Source organism: Eumetopias jubatus, unplaced genomic scaffold, assembly GCF_037043125.1.
Source record: "Eumetopias jubatus isolate StellerSeaLion01/CBP00866 unplaced genomic scaffold, mEumJub1_p1.0 scaffold_9, whole genome shotgun sequence".
Taxonomy (NCBI): Eukaryota; Metazoa; Chordata; class Mammalia; order Carnivora; family Otariidae; genus Eumetopias; species Eumetopias jubatus.
Genome location: NW_028274815.1, coordinates 7,357,792 through 7,381,667, shown reverse-complemented (window position 1 = coordinate 7,381,667; position 23,876 = coordinate 7,357,792). Strand labels below are relative to the sequence as shown.

The 23,876-nt window shown below is 44.2% G+C and overlaps 2 protein-coding genes across 2 annotated transcripts in view; one reads left to right on the top strand and one right to left on the bottom strand.

Moving 5' to 3' along the window:
• CPSF3 (cleavage and polyadenylation specific factor 3) overlaps positions 1 to 12,028 on the bottom strand; it is a 43,676-nt gene extending 31,648 nt beyond the window's left edge. The window contains exons 1-4 of the mRNA XM_088026309.1: positions 11,847 to 12,028; positions 7,507 to 7,570; positions 6,031 to 6,128; positions 748 to 876 (exon numbers count right to left, since the gene is read on the bottom strand). Of these exons, the coding sequence (XP_087882435.1) occupies positions 748 to 876; positions 6,031 to 6,128; positions 7,507 to 7,570; positions 11,847 to 11,896 (341 nt within the window). The 5' untranslated portion in view covers positions 11,897 to 12,028. The remainder of the gene's footprint in view (positions 1 to 747; positions 877 to 6,030; positions 6,129 to 7,506; positions 7,571 to 11,846) is intronic.
• Positions 12,029 to 12,148: 120 nt separating this feature from the next.
• On the top strand, positions 12,149 to 23,568 carry ITGB1BP1 (integrin subunit beta 1 binding protein 1). The gene is made up of 8 exons (XM_028099354.2): positions 12,149 to 12,297; positions 15,447 to 15,556; positions 16,556 to 16,659; positions 19,001 to 19,079; positions 20,083 to 20,219; positions 22,055 to 22,147; positions 22,659 to 22,808; positions 23,323 to 23,568. Exons 3-8 carry the CDS (start codon positions 16,588 to 16,590, stop codon positions 23,392 to 23,394), a joined length of 603 nt encoding a protein of 200 aa, XP_027955155.1. The 5' UTR covers positions 12,149 to 12,297; positions 15,447 to 15,556; positions 16,556 to 16,587; the 3' UTR covers positions 23,395 to 23,568.
• The last annotated feature ends 308 nt before the right edge of the window (positions 23,569 to 23,876 follow it).

The window sequence follows — 23,876 nt, the reverse complement described above, 5'->3', positions numbered from 1 at the left end:
TACCATGACCATCACAGGCAAACCACCTAACCTATGTATGTCTCAGTTTCATCACCTGTAAAGTGGGATTCATAACAGAACCTACATCATGAAGTCGAGAGGAAGATGAGTTAATATATGCTGAGAAGTAAGGACTGTGTCTGCACATGGTTAGCATTATTTAAGTGGTAAGCAGTATAATTACTAAAGGTAACTCTTCCATTCTTTTATATTTACATGTGAAGAATAACAAATTGCCTCTTAGCTACTTTTGGAATATACAAATTAAACAGTAAACTTTTGAAGGCTAGTAATTTATGCTGTAGGTATCACAAAAATGCTTCTAAATTTTCTGATTATCCTCTTACAAATGGAAAAAAACAGCCTCAGGAAACTTTTTCATTTAAGATAGTAATTTGCTTTGATCAAATAATCTAAAATACAATTTCAGTATATATCACTGTATCATGTACTTGATCTTAAATTTTAATAAAATCATAAAATTCTGTTTATAAAATATTGTTAGCATACCTTATAATTCACCTAAATTACAAAGATTTAGGGATGTAAAAACTTCACAAAGACTTTATGGTCAGGAAGGTGCTGGGTACACAATGGGTATTTGAAGAGTTGACACTGAATGACAAATTAATGACATCCTTGTGAATAAAAACAGTGTCTCACTTCCAAACACAAAATGGTCCATATCTTGAACTATATGTATTCTGTAGAAGCAAATTCCTGTATAAATCTGATAGGGCAATTTACCTGACTTTGACATAATCTGAAAGAAGCCATCTATAAATAGCTTTTGTAGCATGAGTCATAAATGTTCTTCCTTTGAAACTTGTCTTCTGTAGAAACCAGGGCAAAGCTCCACAGTGATCCAAATGGAAACTTAAAAAGAAACAAAAAGATTGTCAATTTTTAAAATACTATTCAGGATAAACTATATGAAATGAAACTGTTGCTCACTGTAAAGTTCTATGTAACATGTGCATATGGATACTTTCAGAGCACCCAGGGTAGGTTATGTGCAGAGGGAAGGAATACAACATCCAGTTCTGCAGAGCCAGAGGCAGGGTGATCCCAAGACCCAGATCACCACCCCAGCTGAAACCGAGAGTCAGAAGCTCAACCGACTATTCTTTTGGTTTCTATTTCATTGCTTTCTGCTCTAATCTTTATTAGTTTTCTTCTCCTGCTGGGTTTAGGCTTTATTTGCTGTTCTTTCTCCAGCTCCTTTAGGTGTAAGGTTAGCTTGTGTATTTGAGACCTTTCTTGTTTCTTGAGAAAGGCTTGTAGTGCTATTTCCCTCTTAGGACCGCCTTTGCTGCATCCCAAAGGTTTTGAACAGTTGTGTTTTCATTTTCATTTGTTTCCGTGAACTTTTTAAAAATTCTTCTTTAATTTTATGGTTGATCCATTCATTCTTTAGTAGGATGCTCTTTAGCCTCCATGTATTTGAGTTCTTTCCAAATTTCCTCTCATGATTGGGTTCCAGTTTCAAAGCATTGTGGTCTGAAGATATTCAAGGAATGATTCCAATCTTTTGATACTGGTTGAGACCTGATTTGTGACCCAGTACGTGATCTATTCTGGAGAATGTTCCCTGTGCACTCGAGAAGAATGTGTATTCTGTTGCTTTAGGATGGAATGTTCTGAATATTATCTGTGAAGCCCATCCGGTCCAGTATGTCATTCAAAGCCCTTGTTTCCTTGTTGATCTTCTGCTTAGATGATCTGTCCATTGCAGTAAGTGGGGTGCCAAAGTCCCCTACTATTATTATATTACTATCAATGTGTTTCTTTAATTTTGTTATTAATTAGTTTAAATAATTGGCTGCTCCCATGTTAGGGGCATAAATATTTACAATTGGTAGATCTTCTTGTTGGATAGACCTTTTAATTATGAAAGTCCCTCCTCATCTCTTATTACAGTCTTTGGTTTAAAATCTGATTTTTCTGAAATAAGGATTGCCACCCCAGCTTAGAACAGATCAACAAAACTAGGAGGTGCTTCTCTGAAAGAATTAATAAGATCGATAAGCCACTGGCCAGACTTATCAAAAAGAAAAGAGAAAGGACGCAATAAAATCATGAATGAAAGAGGAGAGATTACAACCAACACTGAAGAAATACAAACAATAATAAGAACATATTATGAGCAACTATATGCCAACAAATTAGGCAATGTGGAGGAAATGGATGCATTCCTAGAAATGTACACACTACCAAAATGGAAACAGAACAAAATAGAAAACCTAAACAGACCCATAACCAGCAAGGAAATTGAAGCAGTAATCAAAAATCTCCTAACAAGAGTCCAGGGCTAGATGGTTTCCCAGGGGAATTCTACCAAACATTTAAAGAAGAATTAATGCCTATTCTTTTGAAGCTGTTTCAAAAAATTGAAATGGAAGGAAAACTTTCAAACTCTTTTTTATGAGGCCAGCATTACCTTGATCCCAAAACCAGACAAAGACCCCACCAAAAAGAATTACAGACCAATATCCCTGATGAACATGGATGCAAAAATTCTCACCAATATACTAGCCAATAGGATCCAACAGTACATTAAAAGGATTATTCACCATGACCAAGTGGGATTTATTCCTGAGCTGCAAGGTTGGTTCAACATCCGCAAATCAATCAATGTGATACACTACATTAATAAAAAAAGGACAAGAATCACATGATACTCTAACTAAATGCAGAAAAAGCATTTGACAAAGTACAGCATTCTTTCTTGATTAAAACTTCACAATGTAGGGATAGAGGGAACATACCTCAATTTCATAAAAGCCATCTATAAAGAGCCCACAGCGAATATCATTCTCAATGGGGAAAAACTGAGAGCTTGTCCCCTAAGGTCAGGAACACAGCAGTGATGTCCACTCTCACCACTGCTGTTCAACATAGTACTAGAAGTCCTAGCCTCAGCAATCAGACAACAAAAAGAAATAAACTAGCATCCAATCGGCAAAAAAAAAGTCAAACTCTCACTCTAAGCAGATGACATGACACTCTATGTGGAAAACCCAAAAGACCCCAAAATTGCCAGAACTCATACTGGAATTCAGCAACGTGGCAGAATATAAAATCAATGCACAGAAAGCATCTGCATTTCTATAAACTAACAATGAGACAGAAGAAAGAGAAATTAAGGAGTTGATCCCATTTACAGTTGCACCCCAAACCATAAGATGCCTAGGAATAAACCTAACCAAAGAGGCAAAGGATCTATACTCAGAAAACTATGTAACACTCATGAAAGAAATTGAGGAAGACACAAAGAAATGGAAAAACATTTCATGCTCATGGACTGGAAGAACAAATATTGTTACAATGTCTATGCTACCTAGAGCAATTACACACTCAATGCAATCCCTATCAAAATACCTTCAACTTTTTTCACAGAGCTGGAACAAATAATCCCAAAATTTGTATGGAACCAGAAAAGACCTCAAATAGCCAAAGGAATGTTGAAAAAAAAAAAAAAAACCATAGAAAACCAAAGCTGGTGGCATCACAATTCTGGACTTCAAGCTATATTACAAAGCTGTAATCATCAAGACAGTATGGTACTGGCATAAAAACAGACACACAGATCAACGGAACAGAATAGAGAGCCCAGAAATGGACCCTCAACTCTATCCTCAACTAATCGTCAACAAAGCAGGAAAGACTATCCAATGGAAAAAAGATAGTCTCTTCAACAAATGGTGTTGGGAAAATTGGACAGCCACATGCAGAAGGATGAAACTGGACCATTTCCTCACACCATACACAAAAATACTCAAAACGGATGAAAAACCTAAATGTGAAATAGGAAGCCAACCAAAATCCTAGAGAACACAGGCAGCAACCTCTTGGACCGTGGCCACAGCAACTTCTTACTAGGCACGTTTCCAAGGCAAGGGAAACAAAGGCAAAAATGAACTATTGGAACTTCATCAAGATAAAAAGCTTTTGCACAACAAAGGAAACAGGACAACACTAAAAGACAACTGACAGAATGGGAGAAGATATTTGCAAATGTCTTATCAGATAAAGGGCTAGAATCCAAAATCTATAAAGAACTTATCAAACTCATTACCCAAGGAGCAATAATCCAATCAAGAAATGGGCAGAAGACACGAACAGACATTTCTCCAAAGAAGACATACAAACGGCCAACAGACACATGAGTAAATGCTCAATATCACTCGGCATCAGGGAGTGATCAAAACCACAATGAGATATACCACCTCACCCCAGTCAGAATGGCTAAAATTAACAAGCCAGGAAACGACAGGTGTTGGTGAGGATGCGGAGAAAGGGGAACCCTCCTACACTGTTGGTGGGAATGCAAGCTGGTGCAGCCACCCTGGAAAACAGTACGGAGGTTCCTCAAAAAGTTGAAAACAGAGCTACATTATCACCCAGGAATTGCACAACTGGGTATTTACCCCAAAGATACAAATGTAGTGATCTGAAGGGGCACCTACACCCCAATGTTTATAGCAGCAATGTCCACAATAGCCAAACTATGGAAAGAGCCCAGATGTCCATCAACAAATGAATAGATTAAAAAGAGGTGGTATAATATATACAATGCAATACTACTCAGCCATCAAAAAATGAAATCTTGCCATTTATAATGACGTGGATGGAAATAGAGGGTATTATGCTAAGTGAAATAAGTCAATCAGAGAAAGATAATTATCACATGCTCTTACTCATATGTGGAATTTAAGAAACAAAACAGAGGAGCATAGGGGAAGAGAGGAAAAAAATAAAACAAGACGAAATCAGAGTGGGGGACAAACCTAAGAAACTCTTACCATAGGAAACAAACTGAGGGTTGCTGGAGGGATGGGGTAATTAGGTGATGGACATTAAGGAGGGCACGTGATATAATGAGCACTGGGTGTTATGTAAGACCGACGAATCACTGACCTCTACCTCTGAAACTAGTAATACATTATATGTTAATTAATTGAATTTAAATAAAAAATTTTTTAAAAAGCTCTACTGATATGAATAATATTGAAGAAATAGGTACTGGTTCATGTGACATTGTAATATCTTCATGGATATATATTAAGATTTTATGAGGAAGACGAATTCCATTTAATTGGAAATTGCTATTATTTAAAAATAATGCAATACTCTTCAATTTAAAAACTGTTTTAACACAGTTCTTTAACATAGTTTTTAACACAGTTCTTGAAATATGAAAAAAACAAACAACAGTGTGTAATACTGTCTTTTTACAATAAAGCCTTACCAAGTGTCCACTCACGGGGACACAGTTTTTCAAACTGAGGAAAATGTTGCAATGAAAGAATATGTTGTAAGAAAAAACAAACAAACTAAAGCCTTACCTTTGGAAAATAAATGCTGGAAAATGGCCCAATTAAAAAAAAAAAAAGCAGCAGCAGCTCAACCAACTGAGCCACCCTGGCGCCCCTAAAATTCTTTTTTTAAAGATTTTATTTATTTATTTGACAGAGAGAGACACAGCGAGAGAGGGAACACAAGCAGGGGGAGTGGGCGAGGGAGAAGCAGGCTTCCCACCGAGCAGGGAGCCTGATGTGGGGGTCAATCCCAGGACCCTGGGATCATGACCTGAGCCGAAGGCAGACGCTTAATGACTAAGCCACCCACGCGCCCCACTAAAATTCTTTTTATTAAGCATCCGACTCTTGGTTTTGGCTCAGGTCATGATCTCGGGGTCGTGGGATCAGCCCTGCAACGTTGGGCTCTGTGCTCTGTGGGGGAGTCTGTTGGGGATTCTCTCTCCCCCAGCCCCACCCCTACGCCCCCACTCTCATGCGCTCTCTAAATAAATAAACCTTTAAAAAAGACTTTTTTTATTAAGTAAACTCTACCATCAACGTGGGACTCAAACTCACGACCCCGAAATCAACAGTGGCATGCTCTGCTGACTGAGCCAGCCAGGTGTCCCAGAAAATACTCTTAAAACACCAGAATCTTAAAACCTGATAACGATCTTTATAGTAAAAGTTCTCGAAAACTGTGTCGTTAATAAAGAAAATAACTTACTGACTAATTAACAGGAGATCAATCTCAGCTGGGTCAATTAAATCAATATAAGGAAGAGCATCCATTCCTTCTAGGCCAGGGTGGATCCCACAGTCCAACTGAAAGAGACAGAAAAAAGGATCACGATCTCCTACACATTTTATTTATTTTTATTTTTTATTTTTTTTAAGATTTTATTTATTTATTTATTTGACAGAGAGAGAGAGAGAGAGAGAGAGAGAGAGAGAGAGAGAGAGAGACAGTGAGAGAGGGAACACAAGCAGGGGAGAGGGAGAAGCAGGCTTCTGGCCAAGCAGGGAGCCCGATGCAGGGCTCGATCTCAGAACCCTGGGATCATGACTTGAACCGAAGGCAGATGCTTAACAACTGAGCCACCCAGGCGCCTCCCTCCTACACATTTTATTAACACTTACTTAATAGACAATATTTATAACAAATCCATCACACACATAATCAAGATGGACTATACACACCAACATCTGCAATGCAATTCTTATTAAACAATTCAAATATGCCATGAACACTTCTCACTTCCCCAAATATAAAATAAAGCTCACATTTAAGCCATGGGATACAAGATAAAAGACACCTTCTTTTCAGCTAGTTTCTGTGGTCACTCTAACAATGGGCGAACTCTTTTTCAAAAACTTCGATATTAAGTTTATAGATTTCACTACTCCCGGATCTGGCTATACTGAGAAGATAGTAATCAGAAATGGAAAACTTATCAGAATAGGGCAATTGAAGTATTTTAAGGCATTGGGGAAGGAATTCTTAAAGTCAGCCATAATGAGTTACCTATTCATTTTGGGGGCATTACTAGCACATTAATACAATAAATGACTAAAATATTTTACACCTGCCTGTTCTTGAATGATTGGGAGAAGCAGAACCACAGGAACACGATGAGCCACTGAAGTGCCTTTCTAGTGAGGACTATGTAAATCATCTCTCCTAACCTCTCTTTCAGGTAAGGAAATGGGCTTAGAGGAACTCCAGCCTGCCTCGCCCAAGGTCAGGGGCCCTGATGCCAACTTAGGTATCTAAGCTGCTGAACCAGGGCTCCGTCAGCCCAGGCTGCATGGGGGTGGCTGGAGCTCTGCATGGGTTCGGGCACTCAGTTCCTTGGCTCTCTTCCAACGGGGAGTGGTGGTGGTGGCAGGGGTGGGGGGGTGGGGGGGGCAGTGAGGTTGGCTTGACCCTCCAAGAGTGGAAGAGGGATCTTGAAGAAGCAATCGTTCAGGAGAGCTGGTTGACAATTTTACAATCTTAGAATACATCTTCTCAGTTTAATGTTCTGTCACATTACTAAGTCGAAGTGTATTTAGTGATTCACATTAATGTTACACAGCACAGACATATATGTTTTGGGAGGACGTTTTTCTGGGAGCTAAACGGAGAACTTACAGTACTAGAAAAGCTCTAACCCCCAACGCAGACAGAGCCGTACTAATATCCAGACTACAAAATAATTACCATTATTTTTCTTCCTTTGAACTCCAGGATAATACATGATCTTCCTACTTCTTGCCCAGCTCCACTGCAAACATTGAAGGGGAAAAGAAAAGATGATTAAAAACAATTAAAATCAAGCCCAATAAATCCAAATATTTTTACAACTTAAATTATGCCCCATTTGATGACAGCACTTATCTGAGGCAGGTAAGAGTTCAAGAAACTTACAAAGCTAGGGAAGAAGAGTGTCTACGTGGGAAAAGACGGAAAGTGACCCTTGGGAGTTGAGGGATTTTGCAGCTGCTAAGATATGGGAGGGGATGGTACAGACACAAGTAGCCCAAGGTTAAATTCAATCTTCTGAAGGTTAGGGTTAAATCATGATGTAACAGAAATCTCACAATTATGCAGATTATGGGCTCATGCTTCTAGGATCAGCACTTAAGTGAAACTCACAGGCACTTCAAAATTCTTTCATTGCCTTTAGGAGCACAATATATATTTACATTTTACATTATAGCTTAAATTTAAATAGACTTATTTTATTCACAGCCGTGCATTCAGTGCCTTTGCCCTCGAACTTGTTATTGCAGGACACTGGATGCCAAGTACTTCAACAATTTTCCTTTCTTCCTAAATGAATACAACAGCCTTAATTTCCAATTATCACAAGATGCACTTGAAGCTAAACCTCACCTGTTTTTCCAGTCCCTCACCTTCTCTGATGTCTTTTCCCACCCATCCTCGGTAACACTTCACTCGCTCAACACCAAGCACCATACTGTCGGTGCCTAGCATATGGAAATGCCTAGTACCTGGACCATGAACTCAAGGAACTCAGTCCACTTACTAGGAGACACACACGAGATGGTTCTACCCCCAGATGGAGATCCTAGTGCAGAGTATGATGTTGATAAAATCAAACAACCATGGTGCTGCCATGAATTCCTGGCCTCCCCCTTTCACTGGCCCACGAAGCAACCTCTAAGTGTCTGTAGCTCAGTTTTCTCTTATAGTTTCCACAGTAACTATTTCAAGCTTCATCCCCGTTTCCCATTCTATCTTCCTCTTCACTCGAGCCGAGAGCCTTCTGTGCATTAAAAAATATACAGCTCATGTTTGCCAGTTTCCTCAACTTCACTTACCAACCCACCAACATCATGTCTCCCTCCATTTTTCCTATAGCAATACAACAGCTCTTTCTGTCCGAGGCCCATCTTGTCACCACGGTTCTCCACTCTGCACACGCCAACCTCCTGAAGACCTGGACACCGCTGCCTCACCGCCACTGCCCTTCCCAGCTACTTTAGCATCACAACTGAGACGTGCTACAGCGTTCTCACCTGAAAATTAAAACCCCTCCGTTCTCATTTCCTTTAGTTCCGTTATTCCTTCCCCCGGCCGCCTCCTAAGAGCTGTGCTCACTCCCTGCTGCTGGTTCCTCACCTCCTCCCACTCAATTCACTGCAAGCTGGCTTTTGCCAACCACTCTTCTGGAACCGTGCTTGCGACGTGGCTCTTTGTTGCTAAGTGCAAATAGCCTTTCCCGCCCTTCTCTTGTTCTCTCCGCAGCCCGTCATCTGTCTCCCTGGTTTTCCTCCGGCGTTTCCTTCACACTCAGATGCCTCTGCCCACACCTCAAATGTTGGTACTGCAAGGGACTCTCCTTGGCCCACTTCTCAGGCTTTGTGATCTTCAGTCTCACGTTTTTGACATGCTGATGACTTCCAAGTCTGTATGTGTAGCCCAGATCGTTCTTCTCAATTCCAGGCCTCTAAAAGATACGTGGCCTTTAGGTCTTTCTCCTGGGCTACCACACAGGTACTTTAGATTCAAATATGCCAAACTAGTTTTCACCTTAAGTCCTTTGAACTTGCTTTTTTCCTGGAATATCCCTCAGCTATTGACATGATTGGCTTCTTTGTATTTTGTATCATTTGGGTCTCAGTCCAAATGTCACCTTCTGAGGCCTCCTCTTGACCACCTTCTCGTTTGCCCTTCACACGACTCTATCGTAACTACATGAAGTTCCTCTACCTATTTATGGTTTGTTCCTCACTATGAAAATGAAAGCACTGTACAAGCGGAGACATTGTCTATTTTGTTCACTACGATTCAGCTGCAGTACCCGATATGCAAGAAATCTCAAGAAATACTTACTAAATGACTAAAAATTCCCAAATTATAAACCTTGGAAACATTACGCTAAGTGAAAGAAGCTGAAGCCAGTCATTAGAGGTTACATATTATATGATCTCATTTAAGGAAAATGTCCAGAATAGGCAAATCTGTAGAGAAGGAAAGTAGGTTAGTGGTGGCCAGGGGCTGGGGAAGTTGGGGATATGGGAGTGACTGCTAATGGGTACAGGCTTTCTTTCTGGAATGACGAACATGTTCTGGAATTAGACAGTGGTGATGGTTGGACAAGTCAGTGAATACACTAGACATCACTGAATCGTGCACTTTTAATGAGTTGTATGGTATGTAAATTATATTTCAATAAAGCTGTTATAAAACAACAGAACTCCCAAATTTATTCCAGACCTGCCCCAGCTCCGGTACTCCTCGAGTGAAGAACACAACCTTTGACCAGCTGCTCAACCTAGGAACCCAAGACGTGCTAACACTCCTCTCCACAACTGCCCCTTCCAATACATCTGATGAGCTACAAAACTGTAAAGATTTCACTTCCTTACTCTCTGAAACCGACTTCTTTCCACCTCACTGATGTTCGTTTCATTCATTCCAAGCTCTCACTGCTTTTCATCAGGATTATTTCAATTACATCCTCCTGGATTCCCACCACTGAACCGGCTCTTATTCGTCTGCAACAGTGCCGATAGGAGTGACCTTCCTAAACACAGTTCCCACTGTATCCCACTGATGCTTAAACCCTTCACTGGCTCCCCAGAACCGACATGATAAATGCTCAAACTCCTTAGTATGTATACAAGCTGGTCCCTGACAGCCTTTCCCACCTCCTCATCTGCTAATCTTTCAGCCACAGACCTGAGGAAACTGGCCACAAACCGTGACCACTCTCATTTTCACATGTGCCACTTCCCCTGCCTGGAACATCCTTGCCCTGCATTTGACCTGTCTTTAATTCCTACTTATTCTTTAAGGCTCAGGTCATGCGCCGTATTTTCCAGGACGCAGGAACTAGCCTTCTCTTCTCAACTTGTTAGGAATCTTTTCCGTAACTGTCCCAGAACTCAGTGCATGCCAATCTGTATGTACACTTCTAATATACCATTTACTGAGCACCTACTATGATCCTCACAATAAGTGTGGCCATATTATTTTCACATGAAGAAGTGGGTTCAGAGAAGTTGCTGTCCTAGCAAGTGACAGAAAAGGGACTGAATTCCACGTCTGACCCCAAAGTAAGTATCTCCTATTATTCCCAACTGTCTCTCCAGAACTTTTCACTTTGCACCGCAATTCCTTCTGAAAGGGTGAATTCAGTTAACTTGGCACTGTCTTATTTGCATCTCCAATGCTAGTGTGGTGCTGGACACTTGCTCAGTGTTTGCTGAACACAGAAAGAGAGGGCAAGTGTGAACTAGGCAGTGGGAAATTTGTGTTATGTCCCCAGTAGGTGCTCAACTAGTCCTTACTGAGTGGATGTGTAGATACTGCCCACCTTTTGAAAACGCACAAGTGAACGAGATGCTAATTTATATCTAAAGATACGTTTGTGAATTCAAATTGCTAGTCTACAGCAAAGGGTTCTCCACAATTGTTTCCCCCTCTAAGCCTCATTCCAGATCTGTAAAGTGTTTCTCTGGCACAAAGCCATCTCCACCAAAACACGAACCTGCTCATGGACAATCAAGGGCTGCGTTTTGTCCTTAACATCTCTGCTCTTTCCCCTCTCCTTCTACCTTTCTTATTCTGCTAGGGTCTGAAGTCAGAACGTCAAAACTCATAGCTAATCGATTCCCTCTTTCACATCTTGGCAAACGTCGAAATAATAAACAGATTTAGTTCTTCTTCCCACCGCCACAGCCTCATCCAGGTCCTCCTCTCATCCTCCCGCCATCAGCATCAACCGCTTCCCCCAGGGCTTGCCACTCTTTAGCGCCCCGCGGCCCAAAGACATTTTTCCCCGCCCCAACAACATCCTCTCCCCTGAGATTGAAGAAAAAAGCCAAGTCCCATTCAACCTAGCAGGCCCGGTCCGATCCACGGTTCTCCAAACCCCTTCAGCCTGAGAAGCCTGGCCGGCCACTGCGGACCAAGGGGCCGGCTCCCGAGGCCTGCCGGCGAGTGGGGCGACCTAGGAGGCCAACCATCCGGTCACCCCGCCTCGCCTCTCACAGCCCGTGGCTTCGTGCCCTCTCTCGCTGGGCCCTTACAGGGGTCGGATCAGCAGCTGGTCACTCTCCTCAGCAGGAATCGCCGACATCTCGGAAGTCTGAAGGCGAAGCGCGGGAAAGGAACAGGTCGCGGACGTCTTCCTAAATGGAAAGCGGAGTCACGGGGAACCAATGGTAGGTAGAAAAACACCATCCACGAAAAGCACTTCCGGCACTCAGGCGCCCGCGACACTAGGCCCCTCCCCTCAACTTCCGGTCGCAGACGCTCGGGCGCGAGGTTCCTCCCCGAGCGGAGTCCGGAAATCTGGTACGGGGTCAGGCTGCGCCTGCGCGATGTCTCGGAGGCGGGGCTCGGCGGGCGGGGCCGGGGGCACCGGAAAAGCTGGCGCTGGAATTAGAACTGGAGTGGCTGCCCCAGCGTCGCTTCCCGGGGCGGTGGGTGTCTGACCGCGATCACGGGCGGCCCCGGCGGCGGGCCAGCGGCTGTAAGGTGAGAGCCGGGCCCTGGCCGAACCCGGGCTGAGCCTGGCAGGGAACGCGGGCCCCGAAGGCGGCGCCGGCGGGGAGGCCCGCTGTGGGGCGGATGGGTGGGGCCGCTGGGGCTGCGGTCTCCCCGGGGAGACCCAGGCCCCGAGGCGGCTAGGGGCGGGCGGCGGGAGCTGAGGAGCGGGCCCGGGCCTGCAGGAGGATGCAGTGCCCCCGGTGCCCGGTTCCTGTTTGGGGCGGGACTGCAGCTCCTGTGACGACAGGTGTCGTGTGTGGTTCGGTCCCGTCGGACTCGGCGGCGGGAGTGGGCGCTTCCCCGGGGCTGTTTCCTGAGTCAGGCTCTGCTCTGTGGGGCGTGAGGAGCACTGCCTTTTTGTGCTGGCTCCTGTTGGTTTCTGCACCGCTCCGCCGCCCCCCCCATCCCTCACTGAGAAAGGCCCGGGTGGAGTGCGTCTTGTTTGCTGTCACCCTGTGCACCTGCACGTGGCAGGCACAACAGAACGGTGTGGAATGCCTGGGAAGCAGGGTGGGGTCGAGAAAGAGCTTTGGCGTGGGTCTGTCTAGGTTCTGAACTTGGCCCCACCCATAGGATTAGCCTGGCGACCTTGGCCAAGTCCCTTGGAGTTTTGGCTTCTTCATTTAAAAGAGGCTGTGCCACTGCAGGCTTGCTGGTCTTTAGCGGTATATGTAGCACCTAGCACTGGGCGGCACCTGGTAGGTGTTCAGGACAGGAAGTTATTTGGATGTCATCTTCCCAGAAGGTTCTTAGTTCATTAAGCATGTCCTCTGCCAGTCTGTGCAGCATTGGGTGCACAGATGAATTACCTCACCCCTATCTTTGAGGAGCTCACAGTGAGATAGTTCTAAGTAAGACAGTTCTAAGTAGGCAAGAGCAGGCTAATGCTAGGATTAGGGTGCATGCTCAAGCTGTGGAGTACCAGTCCTTTAGCCCAACCTGGAGGTCCAACGGAAGCTTTCTATTTTAGTAAAGAAGCAGCCTGAACTGAGTCTTGAAAGGTGAGTAAAGTTAGCTGAATGAATAAAAGGTGGAAGGGCATTGCAGGCAGACAGAATTATAAGAGCAAAGCATAGAAACAGAGGAGAGTGCATGCTGAGAACCCGGAGAAGCTTTGCATTCCTTAGAGAATAAGGTATGAAGCCGGTTGTGGAAGATGAGACTGGAGAGGTAGATAGGAGCCCTGCCATGCAGGACCTTGCATGTCCTGGCAGAGAGCTTTGACTTCAGTCTCTAACTTTGGTGAGCCCGTGAAAGATTTTAAGCACGTTAATGGCATCAGATTTGAGTTTTAAAGAAATCATTTTAGCTGGAGCTTGGCGGTAGATTTAAAGCGGCAAGGAGTGCCGTTGGGACGTGAATTCCTTAAATGGCATGCCAAACTGTGTATCTGTGCATTGTTATGGGTTGAGCATCCATCCACCCTGATGGATCAGCTGATGAAAAAGTATTTATATACAGCAACGGTTTAGTGATGGCATGGGCCTGTTAGAGGCGTGGATGAGCAAACTGTTCAGGTGGTAGATTCAGTGGATCTTAGTATTTTATTCGATGTGGGGCCTGGAGGACTATGCGCAGTTGGTGATTTCCTGGTTTCTACCAGAAATAATAGAATTTACTGAAAGGGAGAGGAGAGAGGTGGAGCAGATATGGAAGGGAAGACAAAGGGTTTGCTTCAGGCATTTTTGCATTTGACAAGTTTGGAACATCCAAGTGACAATCAGTATTTTTGGTCTCATTCTCATGCATGAATAATTTAGAGACAAGAATGATTTGCTTAAGAACATGCATCCAAATAGCAGCAGATCTCAAAGACTTTAATAAAATGCCTTTCCCTCCCTCAGCTCCTAGGTTGGTGATGGAAAGTCTTTAGGAGTTGCAAAGGCATGATAATACCAATGGGGTGATTTTCAAAGCATTCTAGTATTCCGGGGATTTGAAGGGATGCTTCAGGATTTCACTAGCAGTAGAATCAAATTTTATTTTAAAATCATATTTAAAATTGTTACCTATATTGAAACGTGTGTGTGTGTGTGTGTGTATATACACTCTCCCTTGCAGTAAATTCTCTCTCTATGTATATATTTAAAATATAATGCCCTTAAATATGCTACACAGCAATATTTTGACGAATCAGAGATCGCTAACATGGCACTTTATGCTGCTTAGGTTAACCCAGTTTGTGTAGACCTGGGAGTAAGGCTCTCTTGCCATCTCGTCCTGACTGAAAAGCATCCCTTGAATGCTAGGTGATCGATGGCAGCAAACGATTCCCAGTATAGCCTGATAATTCATCTCCCTCTTTTTACTTGTATCCTATGCAGCTAAGTCCTCTACCTGCAGCCCATCATCTTTCCAAAACAGAAGTCTCATCCTAGCACTTGACTGCTTTTTAATAGCCCCTCAAGTCTTTCTTTTAAACCCAAAATGAACCCCAGACTTTTGTTGTGGTTTGCAAAGCCTCCTGTGGCTCTTTCCCTCCTGTGGCTCTGTCCCTCTCCCTCCTTCCTGCTTGGGTGAAAGCCACATTGGCCTCTCGCTATTCCTTGCAGCTGGGGTGTGCCCTCAGGACCTTTGCACTTGCCCAAGTCTCTGCCAGAATGCTTTTCTTCTGCCGTCCCTTCCTTCTTCAGGTCTCCTCACTGTTCACTTCCTCAGAGCATCTTTTTCTGCCTAAAATGCTCACCCTTCCTGCCATCAGTTGCAAATCCTGAACTCGCTTATCCTGAACTTGCTTTTGTTTCCCTCATATCAGTTGTTTCTAACAATGTGTTTGCTTTTCTTGTCGGTCTGTCTCATCCCTCTGAGAATGGGCTCCTTGAGGTCAGGTCAGGGGCATTATCTGTCTCATTCACTGATACATCCCCAGCACCTAAAAGGTGCTCACTGGCTACTCAGGAACGAGTGAACAAATCACATTTTCTTGCTACTTCATAAATCACGCAAAAACATGGAAATAAGTTATATGATGGGGCTAATGAAAAAGCTTGGGCTTGAGGGTCAGTCTTGGGCAAGTCGCCTATGGTCAGACACTGGTGAGTGGACTGAGAATGGGGTCTCCAGATAGAGTGGGAGAAACTTCTCATAGGACATTCAGTGACCTCCCCTTGATTGACTCATTCTTTTTCCTTCATCAGGTACCTCATTTTTCTGAAAAGAATTGACCATGTCAGAATGAGAGGAAGCTCTCCTTGCACACTGTCGTCTATGGGACCTTTGAAGACAATACAGTAGTATTCCTTCTACCGTAAGCAGATTCCCTTGTTCCCTCTGTAGGATCCAATATTTGGTAAAAATTTGTTGTTATCTTACTCATAAAGCCTCCTGAAAGATGGGTCATAGTTCCCTCCTCTATAAAACGCAGATTATAACCTACCTTCTGTAAGCCCTCTGAGTCTGGGGGCCTGGATTCCCCAGCAGAATATGCAGCACAGACGAGGGATACCCTTAAAAAACATCCGGAGCAATTGAATGTGTCACCAGGTTGTTGTGAGGATAAAAGTGACACAATGTCTTTGGAAGTATTTGAACTATAAACTGTTATGCAGGTTAGTTAATACTTTTTCAAGTATAATAATAGATGTGCTCCTTTGAAATGGGCAAGGATAAATTTTGTTTCCCAGGCATTAATTATTACTTTAAAAAAGCTGCATATAAGACTGACTCTGAAAAACTTCAGGTCACCTCCTTCCCTGGCCTTACGGAGTGAGGAGGGGAGGGCTGGTGCCTGGGGATGTTTTTGTGTCAACTTTTACTTAAAGATAGCTCAAGACATTGAGAAAAATGCCCATTTCGGAGAGGTAGCTATGTCTTCTGTGCTAAGCCCTACCATTTACAGAATGTCAACCCAAGATAGCAATGGAATCTCAGGATCTCGGTTGGTAAGCTAGTATGTCACCTATTTTACTACTGTCTTGAATGGATTAAAGAGAAGTGAGGCACTTGAGTATTTTGAGAAGTAGATGACGTGTGTCTGTTACTTCTCAAAACAATGCTTTTCACACCCCCAGGAATGACGGAAGGTTTCTGTCCTTTTGGGTCATTGGGTTATTTTTTTCAAATTTAAAAAGAAAGAAAGAATGAAGCAATAGTATCCAAATTTGGTGGCCAAAGGAAAAGATTTCGGTTTCCAGTAGGAGTACTAGGCCGCGGACGGGGAAGGAATTGATGATTTTTACTCCTGTTGTGCATAAAGTGATTTCAAGGTGGTTTTCTTGCTCTAACTAACCACCAGTTGTTCTCCTAGGGGAGCTCCTTTGGATCAAGCTATGGTGAAAAATGTTCCGGAAAGGCAAAAAGCGACACAGTAGTAGCAGTTCCCAAAGTAGTGAAATCAGTACGAAGAGCAAGGTAGGGGGGCTGGGAATAGGCCCAGAATGGCAAAGCAGTGAGCATTTTATTTCTCCTGATTCCACACAGAGCATCCTAACCACAGCACAGCTGCTGATAGTCCTCAAACTAGGTGTGTTTTGACATTTATTTTTGGCACTCGAGACACATCCTGTGCTTGATTTAATTTTCTTTTGTTCTAGAGAGTTCCTGAGATGATTCAGTTCACGAACCTGGATGGCACAGGACGTGTGAATGGTCTCGCTGAAACACTGATTTTTAAATGTTTTACACGATCAAAATTGCAGGCCCATCCAGGGGCCGGAGCTCTTGAATTCCGGGGTGTGGGGTGTGTGTGCATAACTGGAAGTCTGCTTACTTAATAGTGAGTGAGTTGGGTCGTGACGCAAATGCCATGTTTAGGACTGTAGAGAAGTCGGGCATATGACTGCGAAGGGACAGTTGAGGCCCGAGTCCTCATCCCTGGACCGAGGCCGTGGTTCTCACAGTCTCCACCCTGTGAGCTCTCTCTTTTCAAAGATGAGTGCACGCAGTGCCAGGATGCCGTGAGGCAGGGGACGAGCCCGTGGCACAGTGCAGAGGGGGTGCCCTCCTCCGGGGGGATGGGCTGGGCTGGCCCGTGGGCACCACCCCAAGCGACGGTGGCCACACCTCAGTGAATAAAGACACACGTTACTGCCCCTCGGGATTTTCACTGAGCTGAGATGCTCCTAGCCTGAAGCACGGAAATTGGACGTTTTAGGAATCCTGCCTTAGAGTGGCAAGACTGAGTTTTCTTGAAGGTTTTTGAACTGAAGCTAGTCAAGAACCTCCTTGCTGTTAGCTTTGCAGCCCTGGTGTGAGGACCTCAGCCTGGGAAAGTGGTCAGGCCTGCTTCTTGTTTTCTGGGCCAGAGAAAGGATAAAGGGAGACTTGGATGGCTCGCTGCTGGCGGAGGAGATTTTCAGATTCCTAAGGGAACTTGCTGATGGCTTGAGATGTTAGCTCCAAGCCGTGGGTTCTCTGATGTGGCCGGCGGGGCTGGAGAGGGCAGAAGGGGGCCACCTGCGAGTGAGGGCCTTACCCTGAAGATGGTGGTGACCTCCGTGTGGTCTCTGAGCCAAGTTTTGACTGCTGGGTGTGTGTTTTAGGTTGATGTAAGCTCTCCTTGTTGTCTCTTCTGGACATGGGAAAAGCAGACCAGTTTCTCCCTTCCTGTTCTCTTGCAGAGAGAGGTTCAATGGGGACTGGTGCTTTCCAGTGCGGGGGAGTAGTTTGGAGCACAAAAGCTCACTCTGTTACTCACTTCGGGGGTGCTGCTCATGCCAGAAGTCAGTCTCAGTTTATAACAGCATCTTAATTCCAATCCCCCCCCCCCCACCCGCTGAGTTTGTACAGTATTTCTGGTGTTCAGTCCCCCACGTAACGTTATGGGGAACGTCTCTGTGCACACAGCTCTGTTCTCATTTTACACTTTACTCCAAGAAGAGCAATTACTGAAAAAGGGAAAAAACATATTTATCAGACCTGATACGTTTTTGCATTCACCTTGATTCACTTCTTGAACATTGAAAAAATTTGAGTATATCGCTCTTTTAAAATCTAATTTTGATTTGAGGTGCAAAGAAGTGACTCATTTTTTTGAATCAAAAGTTTTCACAGAATGTTATTTCTAAAGAAATGAAGCATATCCAGAGCACAATTCTATAGAATCTACACTAACATGTATGTTTCTTCGTGTTTTGCTTAACAATTTTGTTGGTTTTCCTTTGCAATTCACACTGATAATTGCACTCTGGTCTGCCCGTCGGCCCGCGCGTGACCGAGCAGGCCAGGTACTAGTCGGACTAATGGCAGAGGCAGGGGGACGGGGAGGAGGAGACCTTGATCGGAGGGCTGGGCTAGTTCCTTGATGTAACCCTGGGTAAGTCACTTCACCCCGCTGGCTATCTTTGCTCATGTTATTACATAGAATCATACTCCCTGCTGGCTTTCGGCACAGGGTTCTTTTTGGGTTCCGTGGAAATCATGTGAAAGCAAAGTGTAGATTTTCACACACAGCCTAAATACCAGGTGTCTTACAAGCAGGCAGAGGTAGTAGTTTTGGTTCATACTGGGAATGTCCACACCACAGTTATCTGATGTGTTCTGGGAAGGGCAGGTGGGACTACCTGGTTTTTTGAAGTTCGCTGTAGAATTCGCCTTTAGAAAAATCTGTCATAGTCCATCTGCTTGAGTAATTGACCTGCTTTTGTCTATGTTGATTCAGCTGTGATAAATAATTTGAATGTTTGGTAGAGAATTTGAGAGAAGACAGTGTGTCTAATTCTGTTTACCTTTTTGTTTGTTTGTTGTTTTTCAGTCTGTAGATTCTAGCCTTGGGGGGCTTTCACGATCCAGCACTGTGGCCAGCCTCGATACAGATTCGACCAAAAGCTCAGGTACGGAGAAGGTTTGGACCGTTTAGTACGGCTCTTAACTGGTGTTCATATAGTTTTACCAGAGCAGCACAATACGTTCCTTTTTTTTTTTAAGATTTTACTTATTTATTTGACACAGACACAGCGAGAGAGGGAACACAAGCAGGGGGAGTGGGGGAGGGAGAAGCAGGCTTCCCGCTGAGCAGGGAGCCCGATGCGGGGCTCGAACCCAGGACCCCGGGATCATGACCTGAGCCGAAGGCAGATCCTTTCAGGATCATAGACTAGTCAGTCTGTAAAAAGTGGGGACTACGGAGGGGTGGGATGAAGAGCCATATCATGTACAAGAGAAGATAGTAGCGTAAAGTCTATTATTTTTGCTTCCAGATGCCTTAAAAATACTAAAAATGTGGGCATTTTTTTTTACATAAGCATAACCTAGAAGTAACCACATAGTATCACCTTAACGTGGCAGGTAATGCAACACATTGCGGCCATGTTGGCCCTGGCTAGATTTCACAGCACATGGTTCTTCAGCCTGTTGCCACGTGTCATGTAACCTAACATCTGTTCATGTGAAGGGACTTCCTGTCTGGCATTATTCCATCTGCAGGGAAAAAAAATTTGTTTTTTTTGACTGGGAGAGGTAGACCAGATTTGCTGAATCAGGAAAACAACCGTGAACGTGGTAAAGAGGGAGAAGAAACCAAAAAAAGCTTAAATATTTAATGTATCAGGAAGGTACTCAATTGTTATCTAGTCAGCATTTTATTTTTCTCCTGTTTTAATTGATTCTTATTGAGACTTTTATACATTTAGGATATTGAGTCACAGAGGAAGAGGTTAAATTCCAAGTTCTTTCCTATTACTTCAAGTAATCTTGCACTAAAATTTTTTTTATTTTCATTAAAGGTTAAGTTCTGATGGCACAGTTTGTTTTTTATTTGTGAAGGGATTGAGGACACGCTGTAATGCAGATATTTCTTTTGAAGTCTTACTGTTAAAATTTTTCTTTCACCTTTAGGACAAAGCAACAACAATTCAGATACCTGTGCAGAATTTCGAATAAAATATGTTGGTGCTATTGAGAAACTGAAATTCTCTGAAGGAAAAAGTCTCGAAGGGCCCCTAGACCTGATAAATTATATAGATGTTGCCCAGGTAAAAAAACAATTTTTAAAAAAATTTTAGAACATTCTAGAAAATAAATTCATGGCTTTGGAGAAAGATGTTCTGCTCTTATCACTGTTAAAATATTTGTCAAGCACTGTGATCATAGGTGGTACAAGGTACCTAGAGACAGAGTCCCATGGGAACAGAGAGTTCTTTCCTTCAAAAACAGCACTTTTTACTGTTTTGGGAGCTGACTGACTTCCTCATTTAAACGAGGAGCTGAGTGCGGTGATGGGTTATATACACCATAGGTCTGTCTTTTAAAACAGACCGGCAGGCCTTCCCAAGTCTCCGTTGAACTAGTCGCAACTCCTTCAATAATCAGCCTCCTAGTGGTGTTGACCTATCAATGCACTCACACCCGGTTAGCAACAAGAATTCAAGTGAGGTGGGCTTCAAAAACATACCCCAGTCAAGAAGATTAAAGAAAAAAGAAATGATCATGAAGGAAAATTAAGAATGAAAGCAAAGACAAAGCAAAGGTGTAAGGTCAGTGCATCCAATTCTGTAAGATCTGCACCCTTGCTAGTGTGGGAGTGGATGAGCCAAAGACAGTAAGTTGCTTCCTGAATTTCCAGAAAATGGCATCGCAGGTCTTTGTGTTTATTAACAAAGGGTTATTAGCACAATGGAAAGATTCCCTTATCAGTTCTTAGAGCGCTGGTTACTCTGAAGACTATTTGGTCTGGTGAATCGTGGAGAATGGGATCACTAAATACAATGCTTCATGCCCTCATAAAGCACAGGAATTCTTTCCTGTCTGAGGGGCATCAGCCAGTCGAATGTGCGTTTCACAGAGACCTCTGGGTAGTCTGGACTTAATATCCCAGCGTTTGGCTTGGCATCTGTCATTCCAACGAGCGCAAGCAACAGCTCACCAAAGTATTACACTGAGAAGATTGCTAATGTTTCCCCCCAGAAGTGCACTAGGATCATTGTCATTCTGTTAACGACTGCTGAGTTTCTCAGAGCACCGTAGTCTTCGGGCTTGTCAAAGTTCTCTTACTGACAATAGCGTTAGCATTAGCTCATCTTTTGATTCTTGGAACACTTGAACCCTGCTGTGAGAAATCACTAGAAGAGGTTACTTACTGTAGCCATAGGAGGACCCAAGAATCAAGGCATGCAGACATAGCTTCTTTACCAGAACTTCTTTAATGTAGGCAAATGGTTCCATACAGACATTCACAGTACGGGACATCTACTGATTGCCCACTCTCTGTTTTATTGTGGCACTAGACAAGTTAGGCAGTATTCTGACTTAGGGGAATGAAACAGGGTAATCTGCTAGGGAAGCCATCACTATCATCTGCTGTTTTGTTTCCAAGTTACCGCGCGTCAAGCTCACAGCCCCGGGATGTGGGGGCAACCAGACATACCTACCATCTGGGTAGGATGTAAAACGGCTTTCAAGAGGGGTTCCTGCAGCTCGGTTTCCTGATGGTTTCCTGTGCTGACATCGGCATAAGCTTTGAGTATTTTAAAATCTAAATATCTTTATTTTTCTAATGTAAATATTTAAGCCTCACTGGGATCTGTGAGCGGGATCTCCGTTTGCAATTAGGGAAAACATCAAGACAAATGGATGTGAATTTTGCTCAGGTCTGTGGACATGAAAACCAAACCAAACCAAACCAAACCAAACCCTGGCAACAATTTTCCTTCTCTCTCTTTGAGGAACAATTTTTGCTGGGCTGTTGCATACCCTGCGTTCTTGAAAGGGTTTGGATTTGTGATGGCCAGATATTAAACTTGACTAATCAGATTTAAGGAATGTAACGTACTTTTTAATGTAGCTCATGTGATTTATTTTTACTTTAAAGCAAGATGGGAAGTTGCCTTTCGTTCCTCTGGAGGAAGAATTCATTATGGGAGTTTCCAAGTATGGTATAAAAGTATCAACATCAGATCAGTATGTAAGTAAGAGAATTTATTAGGGAAAAAGTGGGTTTCAGGTACTTGTCAGGCTGCTCAGGGCCCACTTGTTCTCTGCTCGTTTGCAGAACTGTTGCTTGGTAAACATTCCTGGCAGCTGGTCCTAAAAAATGACCGATTTCTTAGGGTGAATGAGGAGAGGCCTCCTTTTGCTTCTCCTGGATGGTGGGGCCCCGGCCAACACCCCCCACTGCCGGCCCCTAATGTTTCAGCTTAGGACCCTGCGCCAGCTCAGCGGTTGTCAGCGTGGACGCTGGACGTGAACTCAGGGCTTACTCCTGTTTTTCTGGAATTTTTAGTAGGAAGGGGATAACCCTGAAGGCAAGTGGCCCCATAACCGAGCCTTCTGGGATGTCCCTTAGGGGGAAAAGCACCTCTACAACTGTTTTCTGCCAGATGCATAGATATGCTCTGTTTAAAGCCTCACAGTAAATTCTGCACAGAAAAAGGTATGTCAAGAGTCCCGATCTTTCTTTCTCCTGACTTCTGCAGGATGTCTTACACCGGCACGCTCTGTATTTAATCATCCGCATGGTGTGTTACGACGACGGTCTGGGGGCCGGAAAAAGCCTACTGGCCCTGAAGACCACCGACGCAAGCAACGAGGGGTACAGCCTCTGGGTCTATCAGTGCAACAGCCTGGTGAGGTTTCACGTTGCCTTGCTTAGTCTCATTCACCGGGCAAGGCGGTAAAGCCAGGGGAGATGGCCAATCTCCTGGGAGGCCGAGGAGATGCCACCCACAGGGCATCTGACGCCCGGCAGAGCGCGGGTGACCGTCAGGCCTGGCGGTCAGCCAGCTGCCAGGACCTGCCGTGGGCGGTCAGTTGGGCGGGGATGAGCACTCACCTGTGCGGGCATCTCGAGGGCAGGGCAGACGCGGGGCCGGGGCGGAAGCCCGTCCTGTTCCGTAGCCATCACCCCACTGACGCATCGGCGTCCTTCCCAAAGGCCCAGTTCCTACACATCCGCAGGTGCTTCTCCCAGAGGAAACGCAGGAGGCGGCCCGGGGACATGGTGTCCGGGGCTTCCCAAAGCTGTTGGTGTGCAGGTGTAGGGGAGGTGTTAAGAGGGTCACATTTATACCTTTGCTGGCCACACTAATTCGGGAAGAGGTCGGTGAAGTCTCTTACTGTATGTTTTTCACTTAACCGTAGGAACAGGCACAAGCCATCTGCAAAGTTTTATCCACCGCTTTTGACTCTGTATTAACATCTGAGAAAGCTTGAATTCTGCAATCTAGTGGAAGCTGACTTCGTGTGGAAGGGCAATGGTTTTCAATCTGCAGTGTTGAATTACTCTGGAAATAGAAAGTGATCTCCTGCTCGAGATTTTCTGGAGAAATGCAGTGTATAAAATAGTGATCGTTTGCTTTTCTATTAAAATGTGTCTTATTACAGTGAGTTAAGTCTCAATGAGGTTGTTTACTTTCTGGGACTAAAAAAGAAACCGATGTCATCTGTCACTTTTATTTTTTTAGATTTATTTGAGAGAGAGTGAGCAGGAGTGGGAGGTGGGGGAGGGAGAGGGAGAAGCAGACTCCCCACTGAGTGGGGAGCCTGACGCGGGACTCGATCCCAGGACCCTGGGATCATGACATGAGCCAAGGCAGACACGTAACCAACTGAGCCACCCAGGCGCCCCCCCCGTCACTTTTAAACACAAATGAGCATTAACACCTAAGTGTCACACGTGCATGCAGTGAGTAGGT